This window comes from Microtus oregoni, unplaced genomic scaffold (genome assembly GCF_018167655.1).
Source record: "Microtus oregoni isolate MIOR12 unplaced genomic scaffold, Mior012 000071F_ref0000514, whole genome shotgun sequence".
In the NCBI taxonomy this organism is placed as follows: Eukaryota; Metazoa; Chordata; class Mammalia; order Rodentia; family Cricetidae; genus Microtus; species Microtus oregoni.
Genome location: NW_024543978.1, coordinates 3,591,735 through 3,617,931, shown reverse-complemented (window position 1 = coordinate 3,617,931; position 26,197 = coordinate 3,591,735). Strand labels below are relative to the sequence as shown.

The 26,197-nt window shown below is 49.9% G+C and overlaps 1 protein-coding gene across 3 annotated transcripts in view; it reads left to right on the top strand.

Annotated features, from left to right (window-relative positions):
- The window catches only part of Phactr3 (phosphatase and actin regulator 3), a 200,122-nt gene that overhangs the window by 103,926 nt on the left and 69,999 nt on the right, over window positions 1-26,197 (top strand). For all 3 annotated transcript variants that reach the window (XM_041641932.1, XM_041641931.1, XM_041641933.1), the window contains exon 2: window positions 24,623-24,784. In XM_041641932.1, the coding sequence (XP_041497866.1) occupies window positions 24,623-24,784 (162 nt within the window). The remainder of the gene's footprint in view (window positions 1-24,622; window positions 24,785-26,197) is intronic.

Here is a 26,197-nt window from a genome sequence, read left to right as displayed (position 1 = left end):
TAAAGCTTTCAGTGCTCACCTTGACCCAGAGTCAATTTTGTTTTTTTCCCAAATTTTCTCAGCCTGCCCTGAAATTGACTCCAGCGCCAGTGAGAAGGTCTCTGCTGTGATTGCCCGGAATACATAATTATGATGTTGCTGTGCTGCTGAGGAGCTCCTGGTTCCCATTGGTTTATGCGGCCTCCTCTCCTGACCTCAGCCTTCCAGCTCAGGTCAGCCCTGTAGCTGTGGCACTTCCTGGTCTCAGGGCTGTGTCTCTCCGTGTTCTCTCCCTCCCCACCCCCTCTGAGAGGACCCCTGCTCTCACCCTCAGGGGGTTCGAATGACTCTTGTGCCTTTGCCCCATCAGTGAGTACACTGAGGACAAGAAGAACTTGTGCCTCTTGGCCCTGTATTTAGATATTCAGAGAATCAACTAAATACAGATTTTTTTTTTTTATGCTGAAGGTCCCATTTCTTTTGTGTCATTTTTCTGGTTGACTTGTAGTTTTAGACTATTGACAGTCAGGTGTATGATTTGATTAAATTCTGGAAGCGAACACATGTTGTATTTAGTAGGGTTTTGAGACTCTTCAACCCAAGTTAATTTACTCACAGTGTTGTTTGAGATTCCCAAACACCAAGTATATCATATAGACTTTCTTTAGCAGGCAATTCATATTTGTTCTTGAAAATAGGTTTATCAAAAGCATAATCAAAACTAGCTGATACATCAAACATAAAAGTTAACTCTATTTTTAAATGTGTCATGTGAGTTTTGTGTGCTTGAGACTAAGTCTTAGGCATCCCAGGCTGGTCTTGACCTTGATGTGTAGACCAGGATGGTCTTGAACTTTAACCCACCTGCCTCCACCTTCCAAGTGCTGGGATTATAGGCTGGGGATTGAGCCCAGGGCTTCATGCATGCTGGGCAGGCGCTCCACCCGCTGAGCTCCACCCCCACCCCTGTGGGATGTTTTGATGCCTGAATATTGTGTAATGTTCTTCTAGGTTTTTTTTTTTTTTTCCCCCTGTTAACTTGACACAAGCTAGAGCTATCTGGGAAGAGGAAGCTCAGTTGAGACAATGCTTCTATTGTTGGCCCGTATGGAAGTCTGTTGGGAGTATTTTCTTGATTAATGATGGATGGAGGAGGAAACAGCCCACTGTGGGTGGTGCCATCCCTGGGCTGGTGGCTTGGGGAGGTCAAGAGAGCCAGCTGAGCAAGCCATGGAGGGCAAGTTACTATGGAGCCTTACTCCATGGCCTCTGCTGCTTCAGTTCCGCCCAGGCTGTCCTCAGCCCGGAGTGTAACCTGAGAGCCGAGAGCTGGAGTAAACCCGCTTCTTCCCGAGTTGCTTTTGGTCATGGTGTTCATCATAGTCATGGAAACCCTAAGTGAGATGCCTACAAACCTAGTTAAGGCATCTGGCACATCAGACACTTACTGCTTCTTTGTGGCAGAAACTTTCACTTTCAAACCCCGTCCTTCTAGGGTGTGTGTGTGTGTGTGTGTGTGTGTGTGTGTGAAATGTTTGTGCTCTCTCTCTCTCTTCTTTGAGAATATCATGTGACAGACATTCCCAGTGACATAGCCCAGCCGCAAACAGCCCTTGTTTTCTCTCTTCTGTGGATGTTCTGTGAATCTTCTAAGGATTCATGCGGAGGGAGATTGAATGGACTTGGATAAAGGGCTAAAAGGGAATAAAGGAACCGGAAGGGTTAAATTGAGGGAAGGAAAAGTAACACTAAAGACTTTTCAAAAAATGTCCTTTGAAACCAACTAACACAGAAGCTTCCTAAAATACATCCACACAATATGTAAATAGAGTTAAAATAGAATTATCCTATAATGATGCAAGAAAGCCCTGGCTAGACACCAGATGAGGAAAGAAAAAGCCCCACCCAGGCCTGGAAAGAGTTGCTTCTTTTAGAGTTGTTGACCCGTGAGGCCCGAAAGACCCCCAAACATCATGGGCTATCCCCGAAGCCCTCGATTGACTTCTGGTTCTGAATTGCAATGGCTGTGAAGGAGGAAAGGTTCACCTTCTGGACTCTTCTGAGCGTGCCTTGACCAGGAGCCACCCTGCGCATCAGTTTACATTTCGAAAAGCAGGGAGAGCACAAAGAGATGTCAAATGTCAATCCTGGGAACTTGTTGCCCTTTAAAGTCTCACACCTGAGGGAACCCCTGGGTGTGTCCCTTCCTTTCCACATGGCATTGTCCTGCAGGAGAGAGCCACGCAATAGACAGGGTTTGTTTGTTTGTTCTGTTTTGTTTTTTAACCTAAAATTTTACTAGAAAATTTTCACTGACACGCATGAAAATGAAAACCTCCTGAATGTGCCGAGACAATCAGTGCGCACGCCCTTGGAGTCGCTTAGATGCCTACAAAGCAGAATGGCCTGCAAGTGTCCTTTGTCACCCTCGACCCTGCCAGCACCCCTAAGAGGATCTCCACCTGGATTTGCACCTGCAAAGATGAATGTGGCTTGTCTTTGCCTGGCCAGAATAGGGCAGTGTGTGATATTTCACACCTGGCGTCTTTGTGGTTCATCCTTACAGTTCTTAGGCTGTTTTCCTGAGCTCCATCCACCCTCATGCTGTTCCCTCACGACCTTGTGTCAGAGAGGGCACACTTATCCATCCTGCCGCTGGTGACTGCCGGTTGTTTCAGGTGTTTGGCGGTGAGGAGAAATGCCACTTGGACCTCTTTAGTATTTGCACTTTTGTCTCCTTTGTTCTCAGCCTGATGGTCTCTGGTGTGGGACTGCAACAGACGGATGCTCTCATAGATGCTCTTAAAGAGTCCTGAATCAGTTGTCTTGGTGTTGGCCCTCCTGCGGACCGGCAGTTCTGTGTGCCCTGCAGTTGCCACTCCTTCCTTTGGGTATTGTCAGTGTCTGTTAGTTTTTAAAATTTTTTTCCAGCCATTGTGGTCTGTGTTTGAAAACAATCTCATTGTGGGCAGTTGGCATTTCCTTAAAGTCAGTGATGTCGGACTTCTTTCCCCTCACTCACAGGCTGCGTGTGTGCCTTGTTCCCAAGCACCTGTGCAACATGTCAAAATTCTGAAATATTAACTGCTAGGAACTGAAAAGCATGTGTTCTAGACATGGGTGCTTGGTTGGCCTCCTCAGTGCGACTTCTCTTCAGATTCATTTCATGAAGTCACTCTATGAAAATTAATATTTTATTTCTTAATAGTTCTTTTAGAATTTATTTTGTTGTTGTTAATTATGTGTATGTATGTGGGTTTGCTAATAAGAGTTCAGTGTACATGGAGGTCAGAAGAGGACGTCATATCCTCTGGTTGTTGTGAACCACCCAGATGGGTACTGGAGAACGAACTCTTAACTGCTCAAGTATCTGCCCAGCCCCAGTCATTCAGTCACGTTTTTTACTTAGTGTGTTACCTAAGCAGTCTTCTTTCATCCTCTGATCCTGAAGGTTTTCTCTTCTATTTTCTTCTCTGTATTTTAATAGTTTTGCTCTGAAATTGGGGATCAGAATTGACTTTGTGTGGGTGAGGAAGAATCAAAACTCCATCTCTCTATGGCTCTCTCACTGATGTCATGTCATTTGAAAACGGAACCATTCTTTTCCACTGTGTGGCTTTGTTCCCCTATTTGGTGTGTCATGGCATCTGGGAGGGTCTGTTTATGGACCCCACATTCTGTTCCTTTGATGGCCAATCTCGATGTCCATTTGATACTATCTAATCACTTGAAAGGAAGAGGGTCTCTAGGCAAGCCCGTGTGTGTGTGTGTGTGTGTGTGTGTGTGTGTGTGTGTGTGTGGTCTCGATTAGACTGACTCCCTCTGTGGGCAGCACCATTCCCTGGGCTGCGTAAAAAGGAGAGAGTGCACCCAGAAGAAGCATTCATCTCTGTTTCTTGACCGTGGATGCCATGACTGGCTACCTCAGCCATCCGACCCCTGCCACTGTCACTTCCCCCCATGATGGGCTGTGATTGCAAACTGGGAGCCAAGCTAAAACCATTCTTCCTTACGTTCATTTATTTTCAGGGAGTTTGTCAGACAGTGAGCTAATTCATGAGGAAAGTCCTCTGGTCTGTCAGTCCTGTAGCAACATACACATTCAGAGTCATGGATTCGTTATGCCAGAGTCTCTGAAATGAAGGGCATCCTAGCCATTCTTGGTACTAGGCATTTCTATATGAATTTGGATTAATTGACCCGTGCCTGTTGTAATTTTGGGTGGAATGCATTGACCTGGCTTTCCATTTTGGCTACTTTTCTTTCCTCTTAGCAATGCTGCCTGCACAGGGTTTAATGAAGAAGTTTCACCGAAATTATTCTAGGAATATTTTTTTTTAGTGACAGTAAGATTGTCTCATTTGTTAAATATTGTTTCCCAATTCTTTGATTTTTGGACCTTCTGTATTATTAACTTAGTAAATTATTCTAATTTTAGAAATTCCTTTGAATTTTGCAAAAGCATTTTTCTGGAGGGGGAAGGTAGTTCCTCTTTTTTTTTTTTTCCCCATTGCAATTCTTCTTCTTTTTATTGTACTGGCAAAGCCTCTAGTAATTCTAAACTGAGATATTCTTGTCTTGTTTCTGACCTCGGAGGAATGTTTCAATATTTCATTGTAAGGCATAGTTGAAGCCAGCATTGTGTACATATTTTATGAGGCTAAGGAAGGTCTCTAAGATTGGGAACACTTTTAAATCATGAATGGGTACAGTTTTCATTAAACATTATGTTTGCATTTGCTGAAAATGACCACATGATATTTCCTCTTCGTGCAGTCGATGTGAAGGTTTTAGATGCTGACAGAAGGAGTTCTGGAGTGAGCCTGATTTTTTGCAGGATTCCGTCTTACTTTCTGTCCGTTCTCTGGTTTACTGACATTCTGTCTCTGTAACTGAGTCACCAGAGGCCGTCTGCCTCTTGCCTTTCTAGGAAGACTTTTCTACTTTGGCATAGGGCTATCCTGGCCCCGTGAAGCAGGTTCATAGGGCTATCCTGGCCTCATGAAGCAGGTTCATAGGGCTATCCTGGCCTCATGAAGTATGTCCTCTGTGGTTTTTATTCTCCCCAGATTTTTGTGACAATTGTATTATTTTTCCCTTCAGAACTATGGAAATTTACAAGATGCCAGCTGGTTGTTCAGCAGACACCAGCATGAGAAGGTTGCAAACTAAGAAAAAAAAATAAAAGTAGAAACCAAAAGGCTCTCTTATTTTTCTTTAGGAGAAAAGACTCCTTTATATATTTATTCAGCAAGAAACACCTGTTGTATAGCACCCTTGGCATGGGGCACTACATGCCGCTGCCTTTCCTCAACAAGTTTCTCCCTGAAAGGCCTGTTGTCAGTTCTGGAGGAAAGTGAGTGATCGGGTCCCTCCCCTGCCTCTCCCCTTGGGCTCCAGGGCTTCAGATCTGGGAACCCCTCTCTCCTGCTCTTCCAGGGTCACTCCCCTCTGGGACTCCTCCCTACAGCCTTTGGAATGAGGGCTCCTCCTCTCTGGTCCTCCCATGATCTGCAGAAATTGCCTTATGTCCTCCCAGAGGCCAACTGTGGCCATTCCTGCCCAGGGTGTTTCTTCAGTCCAGGACAGAGGACTGTCCTCACTACTAATACTCACCTGCACATAGCCACGTTCATTCATGCGATTGTAAATACCATCCTGGAAATGCCCAGCCTCGCTGTCTATGAATGTGGTATATAGCTTCTCCTATAATTTGATAATGTTTCTGTTTTCTCAGTAATGTTCCACCAAATGGGACAAGGCTCATCAACCTTTGGGTCTAAGAACAAGGTCTGCATATGTTCTGGTAACCAAGGAAGTCTCATGCCCAGTGCATGGCCAGGCACACAGCTGGCCTTGGCCAAAAGGCTGTTGATAGACCAAAGTCTGCATTCAGATTAATGGTGTGGCCAGTTTGCCCCAGTGAGCACCACGTGCAGTGTCAGGTGGTGAGCGCCACATGCAGGTCTCAGGTGGTCAGTGCCATGTGCAGGTGTCAGGTGGTGAGCTCCATGTGCAAAGTGTCAGGTGGTGAGTGCCACGTGCAGGTATCAGGTGGTTAGTGTCATGTGTGGTGTCAGGTGGTCAGTGCCACGTGCAGGTGTCAGGTGGTGAGTACCATGTACGGTGTCAGGTGGTGAGCACCACATGCAGGTCTCAGGTGGTCAGTGCCATGTGCAGGTGTCAGGTGGTGAGCTCCATGTGCAGGTCTCAGGTGGTCAGAGCCATGTGCAGGTGTCAGGTGGTCAGTGTCATGTGTGGTGTCAGGTGGTCAGTACCACGTGCAGGTGTCAGGTGGTGAGTGCCATGTACGGTGTCAGGTGGCGAGTGCCACGTGCAGGTGTCAGGTGGTGAGTGCCTCTGCAGGTGTCAGGTGGCGAGTGCCACGTGCAGGTGTTTCCTCAGCGCTGGCAGAAGAACAAATGCATGGAAGAAGTGTGACATGTGTTATACTCAGATGACAGCGATTAAATAGTCACCTTGAGACGATTTCCGGATGTTATTCCTGCCTTTTGTTTCCATCTCAAACAGTCTATCAAGACAATTATTTCTTGTTTTCATGAAAAATTGAAAGAACCCAGAGTGTTTGCTCAGTGAATCCTCTATTGGAGGGGGCGCAGATTGACGATGTTAATAATGAAGAAAACTTATTTCATTTTTCATCTTGACTGAGGTGACAGTAGACGCTAAGCCGCTGTGAGGAATAGTATAGAATGGTTCTGTCCCCTCTTCCCAGTGCCTTACAGAGCCAAATGAGGATGCGGAAGCCCCCATAGGACCTTGATATTGGTGGGGCCTGCTGTGGAACCCCGCAGTGCTACACAGGAGCCCAGCAGCCCACAGGACTGTGACCTGGGAAGAATTCACTAGACCATACCCATGGCCTGGTTCCTCATCGCCTCCCCTTTCCATGACCACTCTGGAAGGGAGATTATCAATAGATGACCTATGATGGTCTAGAGCAGGACACTCATCCTCGGGAAGACACGTGACTGTCCATGGCTCCTTGGTATTATTACATGGTGCAACTGGAAGTCACACCCAGAGGACCCAGCCTAGTCTGTGCTTTCCTGTGCCACCATGATTGATGACACATGAACTCACCTTTCTCTAGAGATCTGTAGAGAAGAAGGTTACTTGGGTAACAAAGAGCTCTGATATAAGGTGTGTGCTTTTAAAAGTAAAGTTTCTTGTTATTGTGTGTGTGTGCATGACGCCAGTGTGGCTGTGAGTTTACACCTGCACACATGGATGTCAGCATACATCTTTGTGGAGTTGATTCCTTCCTGCTAGATCATGCCAGCTGGTCGAAGTCACATGGCCTCACACTGTCACCAGATGGTATTGCTGCTTCCCCAGGCAGTACCAGCTCCTCTCAAGAGTCCTTCCTCTTCTAGACAAGGACCCATGAGATCTTATTAAAGTTTAATGTGCCTAAGTGCACAGTGGCCTGGGGTTTTGTTTTGTTTTAATAAATTAGTTTTTAGTCCTCACCAATACCAGATGAATAAATTAGTAATAAGCTGTCCCCCAGGGGCTGTCAGTGTGATGGACGGCAGGCCGGAGGATCACTTCCTTATTTGTTTATTATTATGGGATCTCCTATCATTTGCTTTTTTCCTTATGCCAATTTCGAGTTTTGCAGGGTTTGGAAAGGATGGTGGGTTTTAGCTCACAGGGAGCAGTCATGGCCTCAGCTCACCTCCCCCCAAGAAATGGCTGGAATGAACCCACTCTTTCCGCTGAGCCTTTAGGGTTTAGAAGAATAAACCAACTTGCTAAGGTGTGGGCCCTGGGGTTTCCTTTTATGCTTTCATCCCAAGTGTGGCCAGTGGTGATGAGAGAGAGCTCTATCTTATTTCACTGCTAAGGGCCCAGTGTTTCCTACTGCAAGAGAGAAAGAAAGAAGCAGAGACAGAGAGGGAAGAAAGCAAAGCTGATGCTGAAGTTGATGTGGTGTTGCTAAAATTCCTTCCCAGGAGGATAGGGAAACAATGTCAACTGGCTGTCCTGAGGTCCCGGCAATAAACTTCCAAACAACAAATCACAACAGATCTTCCCAAGTTCACTCTCAACCAGAGTCTACTGGCTTCCTTATTGAACCCAGGTGAGGGGTTCCTTATAGGGTGCTCCTCCCTGCCCCTAACAGGCTGCACCTGAAAACTCTTTAGCCAACAGGGGTGAGCCCTTCCCTGTAAGTGCTTAGATGGATGCTCCCCTTCCTAGTCCTCCAGGACCTGTGTGCTCTAGCCCTTCCCAGATGCCATGTGTAGTTAAGATAGAGCTGCATACAACAGGTGGTAGGGAACTCACGTGACCTGGCCCACCCCTCTGTTTAGAGTGTGAACCTTCAACATGCCCCATGCTGGTTTTGCTGAAGGGCTGCCCTGAACTCCCCAAGATGATAGTTTCTTGACCAGGGGGGAGGGGGGAGGTGTTCTCAAATGGAAAAGTACCTAGTATTTGTTCTAGGTACCAAAGAGAAGCCATGGAAGCAAGAGGAACTATTTTGTCACAGCAAGGGATGACAAGTGTCAGTAGAGAAGGATGCCAGGCCTGTGGGTTTCCCATCCTCTTAGCAGAGGGACTTTAACAGGGGAGGGGCCACAAGTCACTTTACTAGGGCACGAAGTCATGAGAAGCAAACTAAGTCCTTGCTCTCAAGAAAATGCTGTTCCAGTCTAGAAGGGAACAGATGGCTGAAGAAAGTCCAGCAAGGCGACTCCTTGGGCCGTCAAGGAAACCCACCACAGCAAAGGGCTTGGGGGATGATGCCTTTGTTCAGTGGCCACTCAGAGGTGAAGAGTCCTCAGTTCAGTAGTGTTGGGGTGTTGCTGGTAAGAGTGACTGTGGAGGCCATAAGGTGGCCATGATGGGGCACAGATGGGATGTGTCAGTGCGGTCCTCAATGTGGCTGGAGAGCGGCACTCAAGTCAAGTGAGTGTCAAGTGTGACTACCTGGGTTTCCACGTACAGTCAGGTCAGGGAGTGTTTCCTCTGGAAGAGAGAGATACAACATGGCTGTCATCTGGTTCAGCCTGCATATGTTGGATCTGCTGGTACGGGAGCCCATGCAGAGGCCAGAGGAGGATGTCAGAAGTCTCACGCTCACATTCTCTGCCTTAGTCCTGGAGACAGGGTCCCACTCATCCTCGAGCTGGGCCGACAGCCAGTAATTCCCAGATATCTCCCTGCCTCTCCCTTCCTTAGCACTAGGGTTATAAGCCACGCACAGCCACACCCAGCGTTTTACTTGGGTGCTGGAGACTCAAACTCAGGTCCCCACGCTTGTGCAGCAAGTGCTTTGATCCACTGAGCCATCTCCTTAGCTCAGTGTGTGGTCTTTTATGATTCATGTATTTTGCTTGGCATCCTGTTTTCAAGGTTCATCCATGCTTCTGCTCTCTATGTCCTGGTCTGTCTATCTATAGATTTATAGATCTATCTCCCTATAGATATTGTATGTATGACTGCTGATCTTCCAGGCTGTCATCTCACCAGCTGACAGTCACATTCCAGTTTCATGTGGCTTGTATTTTCAGGAGCTGGACTATAAGGTGGTAACTGTTTATCATTTGAGGGAGCTGCCAGCTGCACCTGAACCCCAATTCCCAGTCCCAGGTGTGTGTGAAACTCTTGCCATCTCTGCCTCACCCTCATTCACAGCTGACCTAGAACATCTTTGTGTCTGCACCCTACTGAGGAATGGGTGGGTTCAGGAGCAGGGTCCTCTCCTCTGTTCTTATCCAGGCTGGTTTCAACCTGCAGCAAGGCCTAGTGTTCTTGGCCTTGATTACATTTGCCTAATGGATAAGGGAAGAAGTGGTTTCTAAGGTGGAGACCTGAGTGGTCCCCAGGGCCTCAGTTTAGCTGAAACATTTAAGCCACACATGCAAACTTGCCTGCTGGGCTACAAACTGCAATCAAAGCCCCTTTGTGTTGTTCAGGCAGCTGGCGAGTGAGGAGTTGGAGGGAGGCAGCTGAGCGGGTCTCTGATGTGTGCACGGAGCAGCTGACCGGTGTTTGCCTTCTTGGACTCTGGTCTGGGTACCCCAGCTTTGGATGGCTTCAGGGACCTGTGCAGTCTCCTTCTCTGGAGGGACCTGAAGAGGGATTCAGCCAGTCCTTGTTGGAGGCTGCTGCATCTCGAGCCTTTCTGGGGGTTTCGTCTCTGTGCTATACAGTCCCGATGGAAATGCACATTCTTGACCTCCCCCAACCCCGCTCTTTCCATGCTGGCGAAACCAGAGTGGGTCAGTCCAACATGTTGGAAATGTTGTTTGTTTGTTTTTTAACCGGATTCTGGCTCTTTGTTTCAGGGTTGCCTTTTGATCAGATTCTTTGTGCATATGTGCGTGAAGCGTGTTACATGCACTTGGGTTTGGGTGTGCCAGTCTATGTGCACATATGTAGAGGTCAGAGTGAGAAGACACCAGCTGTCTTCCTCTACAGCTCTCCAGCTTGTTGCTGGAGCCAGGGTCTCTCCCTCTGTAAACTATTAGCTCCCTCTTTCGGCCGCCATGGCTTGGTTGCCTGTGAGCTCTCTAGATGTACATGTCTGGGACCCCCCCAGTGCTGGGGATCTAGGCTTGCATAGCCACGGTCAGTATCTACCTTTCTGGGACTCCCCAATGCTGGGGATCTAGGCTTGTTAACCATGGTCAACATCCACCTTTCTGGGACCCCCCCCAGTGCTGGGGATCTAGGCTTGCATAGCCATGGTCAGCATCCACCTTTCTGGGACCCCCCCCCCCAGTGCTGGGGGATCTAGGCTTGCATAGCCATGGTCAGCATCCACCTTTCTGGGACCCACCCCCCAGTGCTGGGGATCTAGGCTTGCATAGCCATGGTCAGCCTTTTTACATGGGTGCCAGAGATTCAAACTCATGTCCTCACGCTTGTCGAGCAAGTGCATTCCACCCTGAGTCTCTGCCCTGGCCTTTGGACACAGTCTTAAATAAATAAACTGTAAAGCTACGATTCAGCGGCGTTTAGTGACGTTGTCCTGTCACACAGCGGTACCATGGCCAAGCCCAAATCAGTTTTGTCACTTAACAGGAAGTAAGGAACTCCCTCCCCTCCCCACATCCTGGTGGCTCCCAGCAGACACTAATCCTGCCCTGGCTCTGAGGGCCGTTCTCACACTAGGACCCTGAGGTCTCCAGCCATCTGTGCTGGCTTCTCCCTCTGGGCCCAGGAACTCTGTGCTGTTTTCTACTTCCTCGGTGGAGGGCATGTGGCCCTGCCCACCCCTGGTTGCATTTCCTACCTGGTGCACAAGCCCCGTTTGTGAGTCAGGTATGGATTTGACTTCCCTCTGCAGCTCAGGGGTGCAAAGGCCTCGTGGAGTTGACAGGAGTGCAGTTCTTGCCCCAGGAGATTTGCACACCCAGGTGCTGGTTTGAAGATGTCACTCAGTGAGGTACACACAGGACTTAGCCCAAAGTCACCCAGCATCAGAGGTGCAGTCGGTAGTCACCTCTTTACTTTAGGGCAGTTGAGGTCAAATTCATGACCCAGTGACCCGGACAGCTTGTGACATTCAGTACACGAGCGTGGCCATCCAGCCATTTCCTGTGTCACACAGCCTGTTACCCCTGCCTCCAGCCCCTGGCGGCCACTCCCACTTTCCATGCCTGTGGATTGGCCTACAGATAGACTCCCATGCTTGCCATCTCTTATGATTGGCTTTTCAGGTTTCGGGGGTTGATCTGGATTATAGTATAAACCAATACTTCCATCCTCGTGGGTCAGTAAGTCAATGTGGGCCATGGCAGAGAGTTCAGTAATCACCCAGCCTCCCAGCCAAGAATCCAACAGTTCAGAAGTTCTCTCCAGCCATGTCATAGCAGCGCAGGGGCCAGGTCCCTGAATGGCAGTCACCCAGTTCACGGGCTCACACATGTGCCATGACCCCACCGTAGCATGTTGTTACCTTTGCTTGTCTTTGCTAAAGCTTGCTTAGCGCCTGCCGATTCTCCACTGGGTTTACTTTCCCAGGAAGTCCTTTCTGGGTAAGAGACCCATCTTGTTTTCCAACCACAGAGCCTGCTCAGTCTTTCTCCTGACTCCTTCAGTTCATGAATTTATCCAGCGATTCCTTTCAAAGCGTGTGTCGGGTGCCTGCTTCAAACCGGGTCACTGCAGTGGGGGAGAAATGGACAATAGCAAGTCTGTGAGATGGTGTGCTTCCAGAAAGGTGTGTGTGTGTGCGTGTGTGTGTGTGTGTGTGTGCGTGTGTGTATGTGTGCGTGTGCGTGTGCGTGTGTGTGTGTGTGTGCGTGTGAGGCTCATAGGCAGAGCTGAGGTGTGGGGTGGGGTGCTGAGGTGATCAACAGTTCAAATGGGTGAGAAGTTCAAATAACAAGAAGCAAGAAGTGGTTTCTGGTGAGGGTATGAGGAAGAGCCTTCTAGTAGGGCTGCCAGTCTGGGGTCTGGAGCTGGGGGAGAGCTAGAGGAAGCTTCTGAGGTGATGGGAGAGATATCCAGGGATTGAGGACATGGAAGCACCCTGGAGTCTGTTAGAGGGCTGTGTTGTGGATATGTGCAGAGAGCGTAGGAGTAGGCGTTGGAGGGGCCAGGCCGGCCTGGGGAAAGTAGACGCCATGAATCTCCCTGTTCGGGTGTCTTGTCCACCTGCTGTTACCATCTCCTGCCTCCCAGACTGCACAGGAGCAGAGGCTGTTCTCATCAGAAGCTGGATTAGAGGTGGTGCTGTGGGCTTACCCCAATCCCCGTGGAAGTTGAGGAACTCCCTGGAGCTCCCAGTGTGATCCAAGTTGGTGAACTGGGCCCTAGGAGAGCAGAAATGGGGCTGGCCATGTCTTCACCTAGTGAGCTAGTGGGGTTGGATCTCCCTGGGCACAGAAGGGCTGTTTCTCACAACACTGGCCATCTTCAAGGTCACCTAGCAGACAGGCCACCAGGAGGACAGCCCCATCAGAGAGCTGGCTGCTCTGGATAGCCTCATCTCGCTCTGTTGCATCCGTGACAATCACCAAAGGAAGCAGGGCCAGCAGGGTAGGGGCCAGAAGCAAAATCAGTTCCTGAGAAGACGGATCATGCACAGGCCCTGTGTGCTTCTCAGGGTCCTTTGCTCCTGGGTGGAAGGTCTCCTCCATGCACAGCATGTCATGTCATGTGGTTCCCGAGTTTATGGAGACTGTGAAAGAGCCCAAACCTGGTAAACCTGCAGGAACATGCTGTGTTCTAGAAAGATCCTGGACTAGTTCCCATGGGTGAACTTAAGCCAAAGAAATTCTGGCTTGTTTCCATTTGGTTTATGCCTGCTTACCAAGCCCTGACTGGGATGTCCTAGACTCTGTTTTAAGGACCTTTATTTTTTATTTAATTTTTGTCCTTATGGTAAAGTAGCCACAATGGATGTAAAATGGATGAAGCTATAAGACAAGAGTAAATTGTAAATTGAGCTGAAGACCCTGTGGCTGAGACCCAGGTCACAGGTTGTATAGTGTGGGATAATACACAGATAATGACACAGGGACCTTCAGCCAGTTATTTCCTGTCTTCTTATGCTCAGAGGGACCAGTAGGAGTTTTTCCCTCAAGACATTTTCAAAGGTCACCCAGAGCAGTTGATGTGCTATGGACCAAATCCAGGTGCCTCTAGTTTTTGTCAATAAAATTTTATTCAAATATAGTCACGGTCACTGGTTTATCCTGCTCTCACAACTAGAGACCTTGACATTTGTCACCTGGCCTTTAGAGAAGATATCTGCCCATTTCTGACCTCAAAATGAAACAGCAGCTCACTTTTCAAACATAATCTTTTGGCGTAGGGTCTTCCAACACTAAACCAAGCAAGATACCTGCCTTTGTGTATACAGATGTGTGCATGTGTTTTGTGTATGCAGATGTGCACACACGTGTTTTTGTGTGCTTGAAACACATATGCTCGGGTACATGTCCTACAAATGTGTGAAGGCCAGAGACGAACCTCAGATGCTGTCCTTGTGTTTTTGAGACAGAGTCTCTCTCTGGGTCCTGGGGCTCACCCGTCAGGCCAGGCTGACCAGCAGAGAGCTACAGGGGCTGCTAGCTCTCCCTCTCTCTGCTCTGGGATTATAAGTGAATACTGCCTCATCTGGCTGGCTTTTTACGTGGCTGCTGGGGACCAAACTCAGTCCCTCTTACATGGGGAGCACAGCATCCATGGAGCTGTCCTCCTCACCCCAAGAGACCCACTTTTTAAAATGAACTCTTGCTTATCTGCAGCTTTCACGGCCATCATGGAGGATGCTAACCTCGCTCTGTGGTTTTAGAAAGTTCAGGTGTGCAGACCTTGAATCAGACTTTTGCTTAGATTTGTGCCAGAGTACTGAGGTTCCCCCCCCCCCGATGCTTTTTCCTTTATCTCTCCTTCCTGTAAAAACACATTTTTTATAAGAATGTCTCTAGAAGTTGCCTTTAACCCTGTGAATATGTAGGTGGCTTCTTGCCTGACTCTTTATCTCAGAGTTTGATCTGAGAAAATCTAGAAGCATCTAAATAGCAGAAAGATTGATGCTGATGGTAATGCTCCCTTTCCTCCTCCGAACCCCACCGTCTCCTATCCGTGTTCTTGCTTCCAGCTCTTCCCAGCATCCCCAGAGCCGCCTGAGCTACAGACCTGCACTCAGTTTTGCCTGGGGAACTAGCCATCTGTCTGGCAGGCCTGGAAACCATTGGCAGAATCACGGGCTGATTCTAAGCAGGTGGCATTCTGGTTGGAGCACTGCCTTCTCCACAATCCATCTGAGCGAGAAAGGCTGCTCAGGTGATGTCAGAGGTGGCAGCAGTGGTCATTTCTCTTACCTTAATGACTGCTTGGTACAGGGCCTTGGGCAGATATGGGAACATGGTGGCTTAGAGGGTTTAAGGACCAACTTCTTCTAGTATGATCTTGGAGAATTCTTATTAATTTTGTAGCACAGATATTAGGGAAGACTTTTGTTTTCAATACAAGAACTAGGCATTAACATTGACCAGGAGGATACTGAGCCTGGTCATGTGGCTCTTGTTCTACTCTGCAGTTTGCAGAGCTGTTGCTGGCAGGCAGGATCAGGCTCACCGGGATTGCCTACGATCGACTTCTCGGAGCCTTTAGAGGGTCTTGGTGGTATAGATAATGTTTCTGAGTAACTTCTTCTTATCATAGACAGAGCGTCCCTCTGTGGAGTCACCTGGTATCCTGTAGACAGCACCGGTGTCACCCACTAGTTCAGATAGTGGCTGAGGGTGAGCTAGGTCAGAGAGCCTGGGCTCTATTGACTGCCTCAGGTGCAGATGCTCACTATCTGCTTTGTGCCCTGGCTTCCTGCCTCCTGGAGCTATTAACTCTAGAAGCAACCGGGAACTTTCAGTAGCCTCCCCTTGGGCACCCAGGAATACGTTAGTACGTGTGCCCTGTGGCTTTATATGCCCAAGCTTAGCCAGCCTCGATCGTTTCTTCTGGTGATTGCACCTCCTCTGCCAGTGAGAGAGAAAATGAGGGTGACAGCTGAGTTCCCCATGGGTTGGTGCGGGGCATGAGGTTGTTCATGCATTCAGGGTCCTGGGAGGCTCTAAGTCATTACAGACCTTGGGGTATTCCCTTGGAGGATGCGTCCTTCCCAACCTCCTTATAAACAAGCATCTTGTCATCACCCCCTGTCGTGACCAGTTCCCGCCTGTAGGGGGCACTCATCCTGCCCCTGGAGATTGTACTGGTATATCTACCTGTTTTGCCTTTATTGAGCATGCTTGACAGGAACAGCAAACCGTTGCTATGTTACTGGGCAGTTATCCAGGGCAGAGGTCACAGAGCCAGCGCGTTTGCATACGAGAAACTTGAAACTTTTTAGGTTTGATTTTGTAGGTTCACACACATGCATGGTGGACGTCGTAGGGATGGCTGTCAAATCTTGGGCCTGTTGCCTTACATAAAGACTCTGTTCCAGGTCACCTTGGTGGTTTAGTCCCCGAGTCCCCACCTCCCCCTCCCTTTTCTGATGGTACAGGTGATCAGCTAAGGGGAGCAGACAGGGTAAGAAGAGGGTTCTGGCTCTTATCACCCAATGCATTCAGCCACTGCTCAGCGTCCACTGTCATGCCATGGTGACGTTACTGCAGCTGTTAGGGTCAGAGCCTGGATCAACAAGCCAGGCTTGGCCTCCAGTCTTCAATGGGTCAATTAAAGACAAAGTAATGTAAAAACAGGAGATTTATTCAATGTGGCCACACTGGGAAGAGGAATGGAGGTTCAGTGACCCCCCAAGTCCCTCTTCTGGATCCTGACATGAGGTTTAGATTTAAAGAGAGGACGAGAAACCCACAGCAAAGCAATCCTGGTCAAGGTGTGGTCCCGCCCATCACTGACCATTGGCTCAGGTCCCGCCCATCACTGACCCGCCAGTCATTGTCTGGGCTCCTTGTTTCCCCTGCAGGGTGTCTGACAAGGCATGAGACCAGAGCGGAATCTCTACCTGGGAGATAAGTTCCTGAAGCTGGCTTCAACCTCTCCCTTATCCCAGTGTGAGGTTCATGAGAAGATATCACCTTTCCTTGGAGTCAATTCTCTCACTAGTCCGATTGCGGATGCACGGGAGGGCACATACGTCTAAAGAACATCCTGGTTACTCCCTGTGTGAACACGAGGATGAAAACGATGCTCGACCTGCTGGGGTTGGGATGGGATAGAAGGTTCTAGTTCACGTTAGGAGCATGAGACAGAGCATGGCACATAGCAGCATACTGTATCCACTGCTGTGTCCTGTGGTAAAAAACGCAGCAAACCCTGCTTCCTGATTCCGTGGTCTTGTCCCGGGGCCCCTGACCTTCAGCCCTGTCAGCCTGTGGTCTGCCATCCACCGTGGTCTCAAGGCTGGTCTGGCATTAGGGTTCTCAGTGATTCCCTGGTGTCCTCAGTACACGCCATAGCCACACACGGCTCTTGGCTGAGCCCTCTGTTCTGTCCCCTCAACTCTAGCCTGTGATCTTTCAAATCCCAATGCATAGACCTCTGCTGGCAAATTAGTTTTTCATGCATCAATGTTAACAAATTTATTTCTTAAATTAGAGATTATTCAGTGAGACACCACTGCTGAGGGGCTGGTTGGGCGTGTGCTTGGTTGTGTGGGTAGAGGTCATAACCTGTCGCCATGACGCCTGTGTTAGATCTGACTCTTCTGTGTTCATGTGTTAACCTGGGCTCCCTAGCATCTGGGGCTGGCATCATTCCCACTCTGCCCTCTCAGAAGAGCCCAGCTTTTGTGATTCTGAGCCCTTTCTACCCTGAGTTCAAAGCCCCTCCTCACCCACCCCCAGTAGCTTTCACTTCTCAAGAGATCCCCTTGCAGCAGGCCCTGTCTGGGCTCCTCCTGGTTTTCCCTGAGGTCAGCAAGCTCTACCACAGGGACAATGCCCAGCACCATTTCGGAACCCTCAAATCGAGTAGCGAGCTCTTTTCCATTCTGACATTCCTTTGGTATCCTCTGTTAGACTGTGGGAGAGGAAGGACTCAATACAGAATTCAGAGTTCTCCATCACATTCCGCGGTTACCAGGGGCTTCCAGAGCCCACCTCTTATTCTCTCAGAAGCCAACACTTTGAAGGACAATGGCTCCCGTAGCTCTGTCTGGAAGTCTGAGCCGTCATGGTGCAAAGCAGCCCTCTTCCAACAGTGGATAAGTGAGTTCGTGAGTGAATGAAGTCATCAAGGAGAGAATGAACCATTTTCCTCTGTGGTCTGGTATAGATGGTCCCTGCCCACCCTGAGACCCCTGGGTCCCAAGTGTCTGATATCATTCCCCAAGGAGCTGGGCTCTCTTCCGATGATATTTAGAAGGGAAGGTGTCTTGGTAGAGAAGGAAAGAGGAGGCTGCAGGGGAGAAGCAGAAATGCCCGTTGACACTCTACTTGTGTATCAGAGTTGGAAGGTTTCTGTACCCCGATATTAAGTCTCTCTGTTGATGCAGTCAATCAAACCAAGCCAGATGAAGAATTACAAGTCCAGGTTTAATGAGTAAAATGCTCCCGGATGGTCTCCTGGCCCCCAGAGAGGAGACAGAGAGAAGGACCTGGAAAACCACATGGTGTTTCCTGAAGAGGCCTTTTAAATACCCTGCAGGCATGGTCCCTGGGCACCTCTGAGGGGAGGAGCCACTGTTTCAAGGGCTTGTGGGGATTTTTGAGACTGGACGGGTTTGGAGTGAGCTTCACCCCCCACCCCAGCCCACACTCGAGACTGAGATCCACCCAGATAAGAGTGATGGACTGGGAGGATCCGCTTTCCAGCCTTTGCAGCCCTGTATCCTGGAGTCTCTGGCTGAGCAGGTCTTCTTTCCAGCAGCCTTGAATGTTGTAGGATGAGCTGCAGGGTAATAGCTGAGGGGACGGGAGCTCATGGGAGCCCAGAGAACTCTGTGAATAAGGGCTTGGAACCAGGACTCTCATGCAGTGGGTATAGAAACCAGTCCTGCGGTTCATTGAAGCCAGCCAGGTGTGGCTCCCAGAATTGCTTTGGACTTTTGCCTGCATGGACACTGTGCATGGGCCACCCTGAGCCTGAGGTGGGGCAGGTGGGATGAGAGTTGCACATGGGGCTGGATGTGTGCCTGCATGTGAATATGTCGTCGGAGGAGACCCAATGCTTCCATCGCTTGGGAGTCTCAGGAGGGAAGCCTCTCTCAAGGCTACCACAGGGGCACGTGGGAAGCAGATGTGGAAGCTTGTGTGATAGCAATTAGCTGCTAATGCCTCAGAGGAGGCAGAGGTGGCAGAGGTGGCAGAGGTAGCCGGCAGTTAGCACTCCTGCATTACTCAGAGACCCGCTAATGGGACCCACTAATGAGGTCTTTGCACCTCCCCAGTCTCTTTACCAGAAGAAGGTGGATCTGTGACTCTAGAGAGAGGCTCCAGAGAGAACTTGTGGGAAGGAGGCAGTAGGGTGCTCACCTGTCCCCTCCCTCTGAAGACACGCCCATGGTCCTTACTGAATATTTACCAAGATGTGCACAGGGCACATTTCCTGTGTGGTGTGTCAGCACAGCCATAGGGTGTCTGGGTGGGCTGTACCTGCTCACATAGCCCAGGCTTTCTCTCCTCAGTGAGTTCCCCATACACAAGTTCAAGACACTTGCCCATCTCTGTCTGAGGTGTTTGAAGGTAATCTCTATCCAAATGCCAGAACATGCACGCAAGCTGACCTTGCTGCTTGGACCCCCACCTGGCCTGGGTTTGAGATACTTGGGGTAGGAGGAGGAGAGGGGCCCAACTCCACAGCTTTCAGACCTCTGTAAGCTTGTTCCACCCTCTCCCATGAAGCCTTTTGATTCCCTGTTGGTGTGAGGGCCACTAGGAGCAGCTGCTCTATGGTACGTGGTTCATCTGATATCATGTACGGAGCTTCTGACGGAGCTTCATCTGATATCATGTACGGAGCTTCTGACCTGAAGATTCTGTGGTGGCTCCCTGCTGAATTGTTGATCACAGTCAAATGCCTCACAGAGTCCTGATTCTCACCCTTTGCCATCCCTCCCTGGACATCCTCTGACCTTCACAGCCCGTTCTGCAGGGACGCCAGCTTCCTCTGAAGTTCAGTAGCTCAGCTCTGCACAGCCTTCCCAGTACTTCCTGCTGGCAGGGCCAGCATGCAGCCTAGACTCTGGGTCAGGAGCTCCTTGGCTCCATCTTGCATGTACTGTGTGCATTCCCTGAGCCCTAGGGACAGTGTCTCCCCTCCCCCACCAGAACTCTGTCCTGGAGGTCCTAGTGGGGGTGAGTGTGGGAAGAGTGAAGACCTCCATGACCGTACATGCACACACATGAATATGCATGTGATGTGGTTCCCATGGTAGGGGATGGGTGGGGTGAAGGCAGATGAGGGGTGGGTGAATGTCAGGGACCATCTTCTATAGATGAGCACACGCTATCTCTACTAACGCTTTCTGGTCCTTGTCCCCCAGGCAACTACAACCCAAGTGTTCTATGCCTTCCCCCTCCTCTATACATGCTGTCTCCAGACAAGTCCCTGGTACACAGTTGGTGCCTGTGCATATTTGCAGAATGGTATAGAGTGGATGGATGGATGGGTGGATGATGGATGAATGGGTGGATGGGTGGTTGATGGATGGATGGGTGGGTAGATGGATGGATGGGTGGGTGGATGAATGGATGGATGGATGAGTTCTTAAGTGAAGGGAGGATTGTAGTCTGATGAGAAGCCAAAGTTCCCCTTGCTCTCCTCTATGCAGTGAGGATGACCATGTGTCAGAGCCCAGAGCCTATGCTGACCATGGAGGGCTGGAGGAGGAGGTTGCGGGAGTCAAACAAAGTGACAATATTGACAGTGATAATGAGAATGGAGGAGGAAGAGGAGGGGGAGGAGAAAGGCATGGAGGAGGGAGAGGAGAAGGAAGAGAAGGTGGCTAAAGGAGAGGAAGAAGAGAGGAAGAGGGAGAGGAAGCTGGACCTCCTGCCCACTCCCCTTACTCCGTGTAGAAGCAAGTCACACATCACAGCAAAGACAGATATCCCTACCCATCATGACAGACCATAGTGCGGAGAGGGCACAAGATGGGAGGAGAATGGCCAACACTTTGTACTGCTATGAAGCATCAGAGAAGGATGGAGGCCAGGGCTGCCTCTGGCCTCACATTCTCAGTGTCTCACCAGCTGTGAGTGTACTGTCCTGAAGGCTGGGCAGGGCTGACGGCAGGGCTATGGCAGAGCACACCAGCCGTAAGTGTACTGTCCTGAAGGCTGGGCTGTTATTGTGGGATATTTTACTCTTTTTGCTTTTTGAGGGGCCCATCACCCAGCTCCCAAATAAATCAAATGGAGGCTTACTATTACTTATGAATGCCTAACCTTAGCATGACTTGTTTCTTGCCAGCTTTTCTGTCTTAAATTATCCCGACTACCTTTTGCCTCTGGGCTTTTATCTTTCTCTATTTCTGAATACCTTACTTCTTTCTCTGTGGCTGGCTGTGTAGCTGGGTGACTGGCCCCTAATGGCCTCCTCTTCTTGATCTCTTGCTCCTCTTTTTCCTTGCGCCCAGATTTCTCCTTCTATTTATCCTCTCTGCCTGCCAGCCCCACCTATCCTTGCTCCTGCCTTGCTCTTGGCTGTTCATCTCTTTATTAGGACCATCAAGTGTTTTAGACAGGCACGGTAACACAGCTTCACAGAGTCAAACAAATGCAGTGTAAACAAAAGTCACACACCCGAAAATAATATTCCCCAGCAGACAGTGACAATGGCAGGGGCATCAGACTGTATTGGCAGTTTGTCTTCCCCTGGCCAGGGAGCGCCTGAGGTGGGGCTGAGCAGGAAGTGATATATCTGGCTTCCTATATCTAAGGCTCCCAGAACACAGGGCAGGCGTCCAGTGTAGGTATACGAGGCCTAGCTGCCGGCACTTTGGCCAGGGTCCTAGTGATCTGGGTAATTAACAGAGTCATTTGGCTGACTTGTAGTTTATAATCTGTGTGTGCTGCTGCTTTCCCTGGCTGCTAGGATGCTCGACCATTCGTGTGTCATCCTCCTCCAGGGCCCACATGGAGTCTCTTATGGGAATCCGCTAGTTATCTGTCTTGATGGGCATCCCCACCCCGACTCCCCTTCCTCCAGATTCCCTCTGCGACTCTCTTACCCTTCCATGACTGGAAGCAAGAGGATACTGTACCCTCGAATGCATTTGTTGACATCCCCATCACGTGAACCGGAGGTTTAGGAGACTTGGCCTATTCCCATCTTATGTCCTGTTGTGCCAAGAATGTTGCTGGGACCAACAGACTGGCAGTTCCATACCCATCTGGCACCAGTGGGCGGAGGAAGGAAAGGGAAGGGGGAGGCTCATGAGATAGTTTGCCTTGGGAAGGGAGAGACCGTCTGCATCCTGCATGGACTGTGTGGCCATGGAGAAGTGACAGCAGGAGGCATCCAAGACTGACTGCCCCTTTCAGCTGTCCTTGTCCCTGGTGTGTCCTGTTCCTCACTATTTGTCAGGACAGTGACACCTGTGACACCACAGTGGGGAATGGACTCTTGGGACCCCTTCATGTATCGGTTTGCGGTACCTGCAGGGAGGTCACATTAACAGAGCAGCCCTTCCCTGGTGGCGAATGGACCCCAGGCTGTTAGAGGTTCAGGGTGTGTATGACTAGCCTGGAACTCCTGATGTAGCCCAGGCTTTCTCAAACTTAAACAGTTTCCCCCTGCCTCTGCCTCTCTGCATCGTCATGCCCCACTTGCATGGTGGTTTTGACCTCTTGGTTCTCCTTGGGTCTGTCGCCATCTGTGTTCCTGTCTCTGCCTGTTTCTCTTCCACATCTGTACCCTGGTTAGGGAGAGGAGAGCAAGCAAGCCAGTCTCCAGTGGATCTGAGACAGGCAGGTACAGGAATGTGGGTAACCTGGATGCCACTTATTTGAGCACTTGCCCCCTCTCCTAGTAACACACTTGGCAGCCCTGCTCTTTTACCTGCCTATACTACACACACACACCCCTCTACAAACAGTGCTCCTAGCAACCCAAACCCCACCCAGGCCCCTGCCTGTATCGGGCTGCGCATACACTCCCAGTTGAACGAGGGCTGATTTTCTTCCCTTGACAACCGTCAAACTTGACAGTTCCCCTCGATCATGCTCTATGTCCAGGTATGATCAGAGAAGGATGATCTGACCTGAGCTCATTTTGGGGTACATTCTCAATAAGGCAAATTCTGGGGGAGAAAGCCCCCTACTTGTCATCTTATGTCTGTACATAATTAGACACACACATGATAACAATCAGAAGCATCATGTACAGTAGAGAAATGACTGTGTGACCAGTTGTCAGTCTGAATAGAGAACAGTCCTTCCTTCTCTCAAACACCACGAAGGGAACCACAGAAAATAAACTACTGGGTCCTTGACTCATGTGGCCTGCTAGTCCCTTGCATCAGTTATAAGTGGCACTCCCTCACTACTTTTGCATAAGTGGGTTAGCTTTATCTCAGTTCCTTGATTAGGAGACCAGGATCTGGGATTACATCACACAGACTGAGACCACAGGTAACAGGTAGGCCAGCAGGTTGCTACTGTCCTCAGAGTGACACATCACACTACTTGGACTTTCCTGGGCCATCTGTAGATGGAGACTGCTCTTTCATTTGCCGGCCTCCCAGACCTGAATAATCACACAGAAACTGTATTAATTACAACTCTGTTTGGCCATATGGCTCAGACATATTCCTAGCTAGCTCTTACATAAATTAACCCATTTCCATTAGTCTCTGTATTACCACATGGTTGTGGCATTACTTCACTCTCTACGTGTCTTCTTTCCTCCGGGGCTGGCTGGCGGCTGCCTGACTCTGCCTACTCTCTCTATATCTCTGTTTGGATTTCCTGCCTAGCTTTACTCTGCTAAGCTATTGGCCAAAACAACTTTATTATTCAACCTATAAAAGCAACACATATACAGAAGGGCATCCTACACCATCCATCTGTCTATGTATACCCTCTACTGTGTGCCCATGTCCTAAGTCACCAGGAAGGAGGGACTCTATTGTCTGAGTTTCTGTCCCTTTCCATTCCGCAGTCATTAAGTCCCAAAGAAATCACACAGAGGTCTACATTAGTTATAACCAGATTGGCCTAGTAGCTCAAACTTCTTATTAACTCTTAAAACTTATGTTAGCCCATTATTCTTGTCTATGTTAGCCACGTGGCTCGGTACCTTATTTGGTGAGGCAGTCACAGCTTGCTTCCTCTGTGGCTGGGTCACGATTGCAGACTACAGAATCCTCTTCCCAGAATGTTCCTGTTCTTATTGCTCCGCCTCTACTTCCTGCCTGGCTACCAGCCAATCAGCATTTTATTAACCAAGTACAAGAAACAAATGTTTACAGGGTAAAACCATTGTCTCACTGCAAGGCCCCGCCCCCGTCCACTCAGGGGTTGGCTTGCTCTGCAGCCGTTTCCTGGGATGGTCTGATGGGCAGACCTGTGCTGTGTTCTGCTGCTGTGCCTGGTCTGTGCCCAGCTCTTGGACAGCTGATGAGCAAGGGAAGGGGCCCGGGGGGATTTTGTGGTTCCTTGATGCCTATATGTATAGGGCATAAGCCAAGGGCTTGGCACAGTCTGCACAGGGAGAGGGTGAAGATTTCCTGGAGGGAAAAAACACTTATCTGAGTACATTGCTTACGTCCAATATGTGTGTTTAAACTACAGTCTCCACATAGCATGCATCCCAGGATCGCTATAGATGCATCCCAAAGCCCAACATGTTTGTAGATGACAATGTCATGTGCAGTGTAGAGGAGAACTGGGAAGGAAAGCAGTGTGGGCGGTAGGCACAGCATGTGCAAAGGTCCTGGGGCAGAGGGCAGTTCATCATGCAGCCCATCAGCCTTTAGACCATGACAGTAAAGTGATAGGGTGGGCAAGGTCTGTAAACTGTAAGGGCTATGGGAGGAGGGTCACCATGGAAGGAAAAAGGATCACACCACTTCTAAATTATCCAGCCTCCTGTGTGTACTGTGTCAGAGGAGGCAGGAGAAAGTCCAGCGCTGCGCCTATTCCCTGAGCTGTCTATGCGGTCACATAAAGAAGGATGATCGCCTGGGTCTCTGGAGCCTGATAATCATCTCGTGAGAACCTTCCCTGTTCTTATCTTGCAGATGAGATGGACCAAACTCCCCCAGCACGCTCCGAGCCTCTGGTCTCAGGGATTCGAACTCCCCCTGTGCGGAGGAACAGCAAGCTGGCCACACTGGGCAGGATCTTCAAACCGTGGAAATGGAGGAAAAAGAAAAACGAGAAGCTGAAGCAGACGACGTCAGGTATGGACCTGGGGATGGCCTGGGTTCCTGGGTACCTGCAGAGGCCAGAAAAAGGGGTTAGATCTCCAGGAACTGGGGTCACAAACAGCTGTCAGCTGCCAAAAATGGGTGCTGCAAACTGAACCCCGCCCTCCTGGAGAGCAGCAAGTTCTCTATTGCTGAGCCATCGCAGCCCCAAGGGCTCCCATTCGCTCTCACAGACGACACTCCACAGCCCTCAGCTCACAAATGACTGTTTCGTGGCTCTGACCCTTCCATTTAGACAAGGCAGGGGCCTAACTGTGGCCCTCACTGCTCCTAGGATCTGCCTGGGTGATGCTGAGGGTCAGAATCCAGGCTGTGGTCCAGTTTCTGTCTGAGCTCTAAGAATGGTCTAGGGATATTCACCCCACCACCTCCTACCCAAGGATCCAGAAGGTTCTCACTCACTGTGCTGCACCCTCACACCCAAATCGGTGGGAAATGGGATTGCACCGTGCTGAACTATTGCCTCTGCCATCTCAGAATCAACCATATGATTGGTTCCAAGAGTGAATGACCAAATGAGAGGCCACAGCAGCAGGTGCTGTGAGGACCCCTCTCGTGTGAGCCTACCTTCTTCTGAGAGAGAAAAGGACTCGGAGAGAGGCTGCGGACCCAGGGCAGGAGTGCTGGTGGGAACTGGAGCACAGGCTGCCAACCCTGGGCTCCTGGAAGCTCAGTTTCAGCTTCCTGAGCCACCAACCCCAGGAGCCAAGAAGCCTGGGCCTTAGGGCCCTCCCGCTGCGCTGCTGGCCTATTAGCTGCAGCTGTAAGCAATTAGTGAGGTTGGTGTGTGTGTGTGTGTGTGTGTGTGTGTGTGTGTGTGGAGTTAGCTCCCCAGCCCCAGGGACCTACCAGGCAAGTGCCTGTCTCAGGCTATTGCCTCTGGGGTCCCAGGAGCCCCAGCTTCCTGCCCAGCTCTGACACATGCATGCCCCAGGGCTGGGAGGATGGTGGAGACAAAGCCACTCACCCACAGATTTGGGGGTGCGGTGGGGGCGCGGTGGGGGCGCATAAGATGGCAGCAGAGGACTCAGCATCCACTCTTGTGTATGCAACTTACCAAATTATTTTAACCACTCGAGAAGTTGATTGACAAATTACTCTTGACAAGAATGAAAACAAGACGAACTGTTGAAGAATTCACAAGCGTGCCCAGTGTGCCAGGCAGGCAGAAAGCACATGAAAGCTGGGTCCTGTCTCCAAGGTCCTGCCCAGAGGCCAGGGCTTGACTGAAGCAGGTGACCCCTGTGACCCTGAGTGCTGTGTGATTGGGTCTGTGACTCTGGGCCCCAAGGTTCTGCAGCACTGTTCATGCTTGGGGTTGTCAGGCTTCCTGGCGACCCTGAAAGGCCGCAGAGATACCTGTAGCAGCCCTGCCTTTGAGCTCCC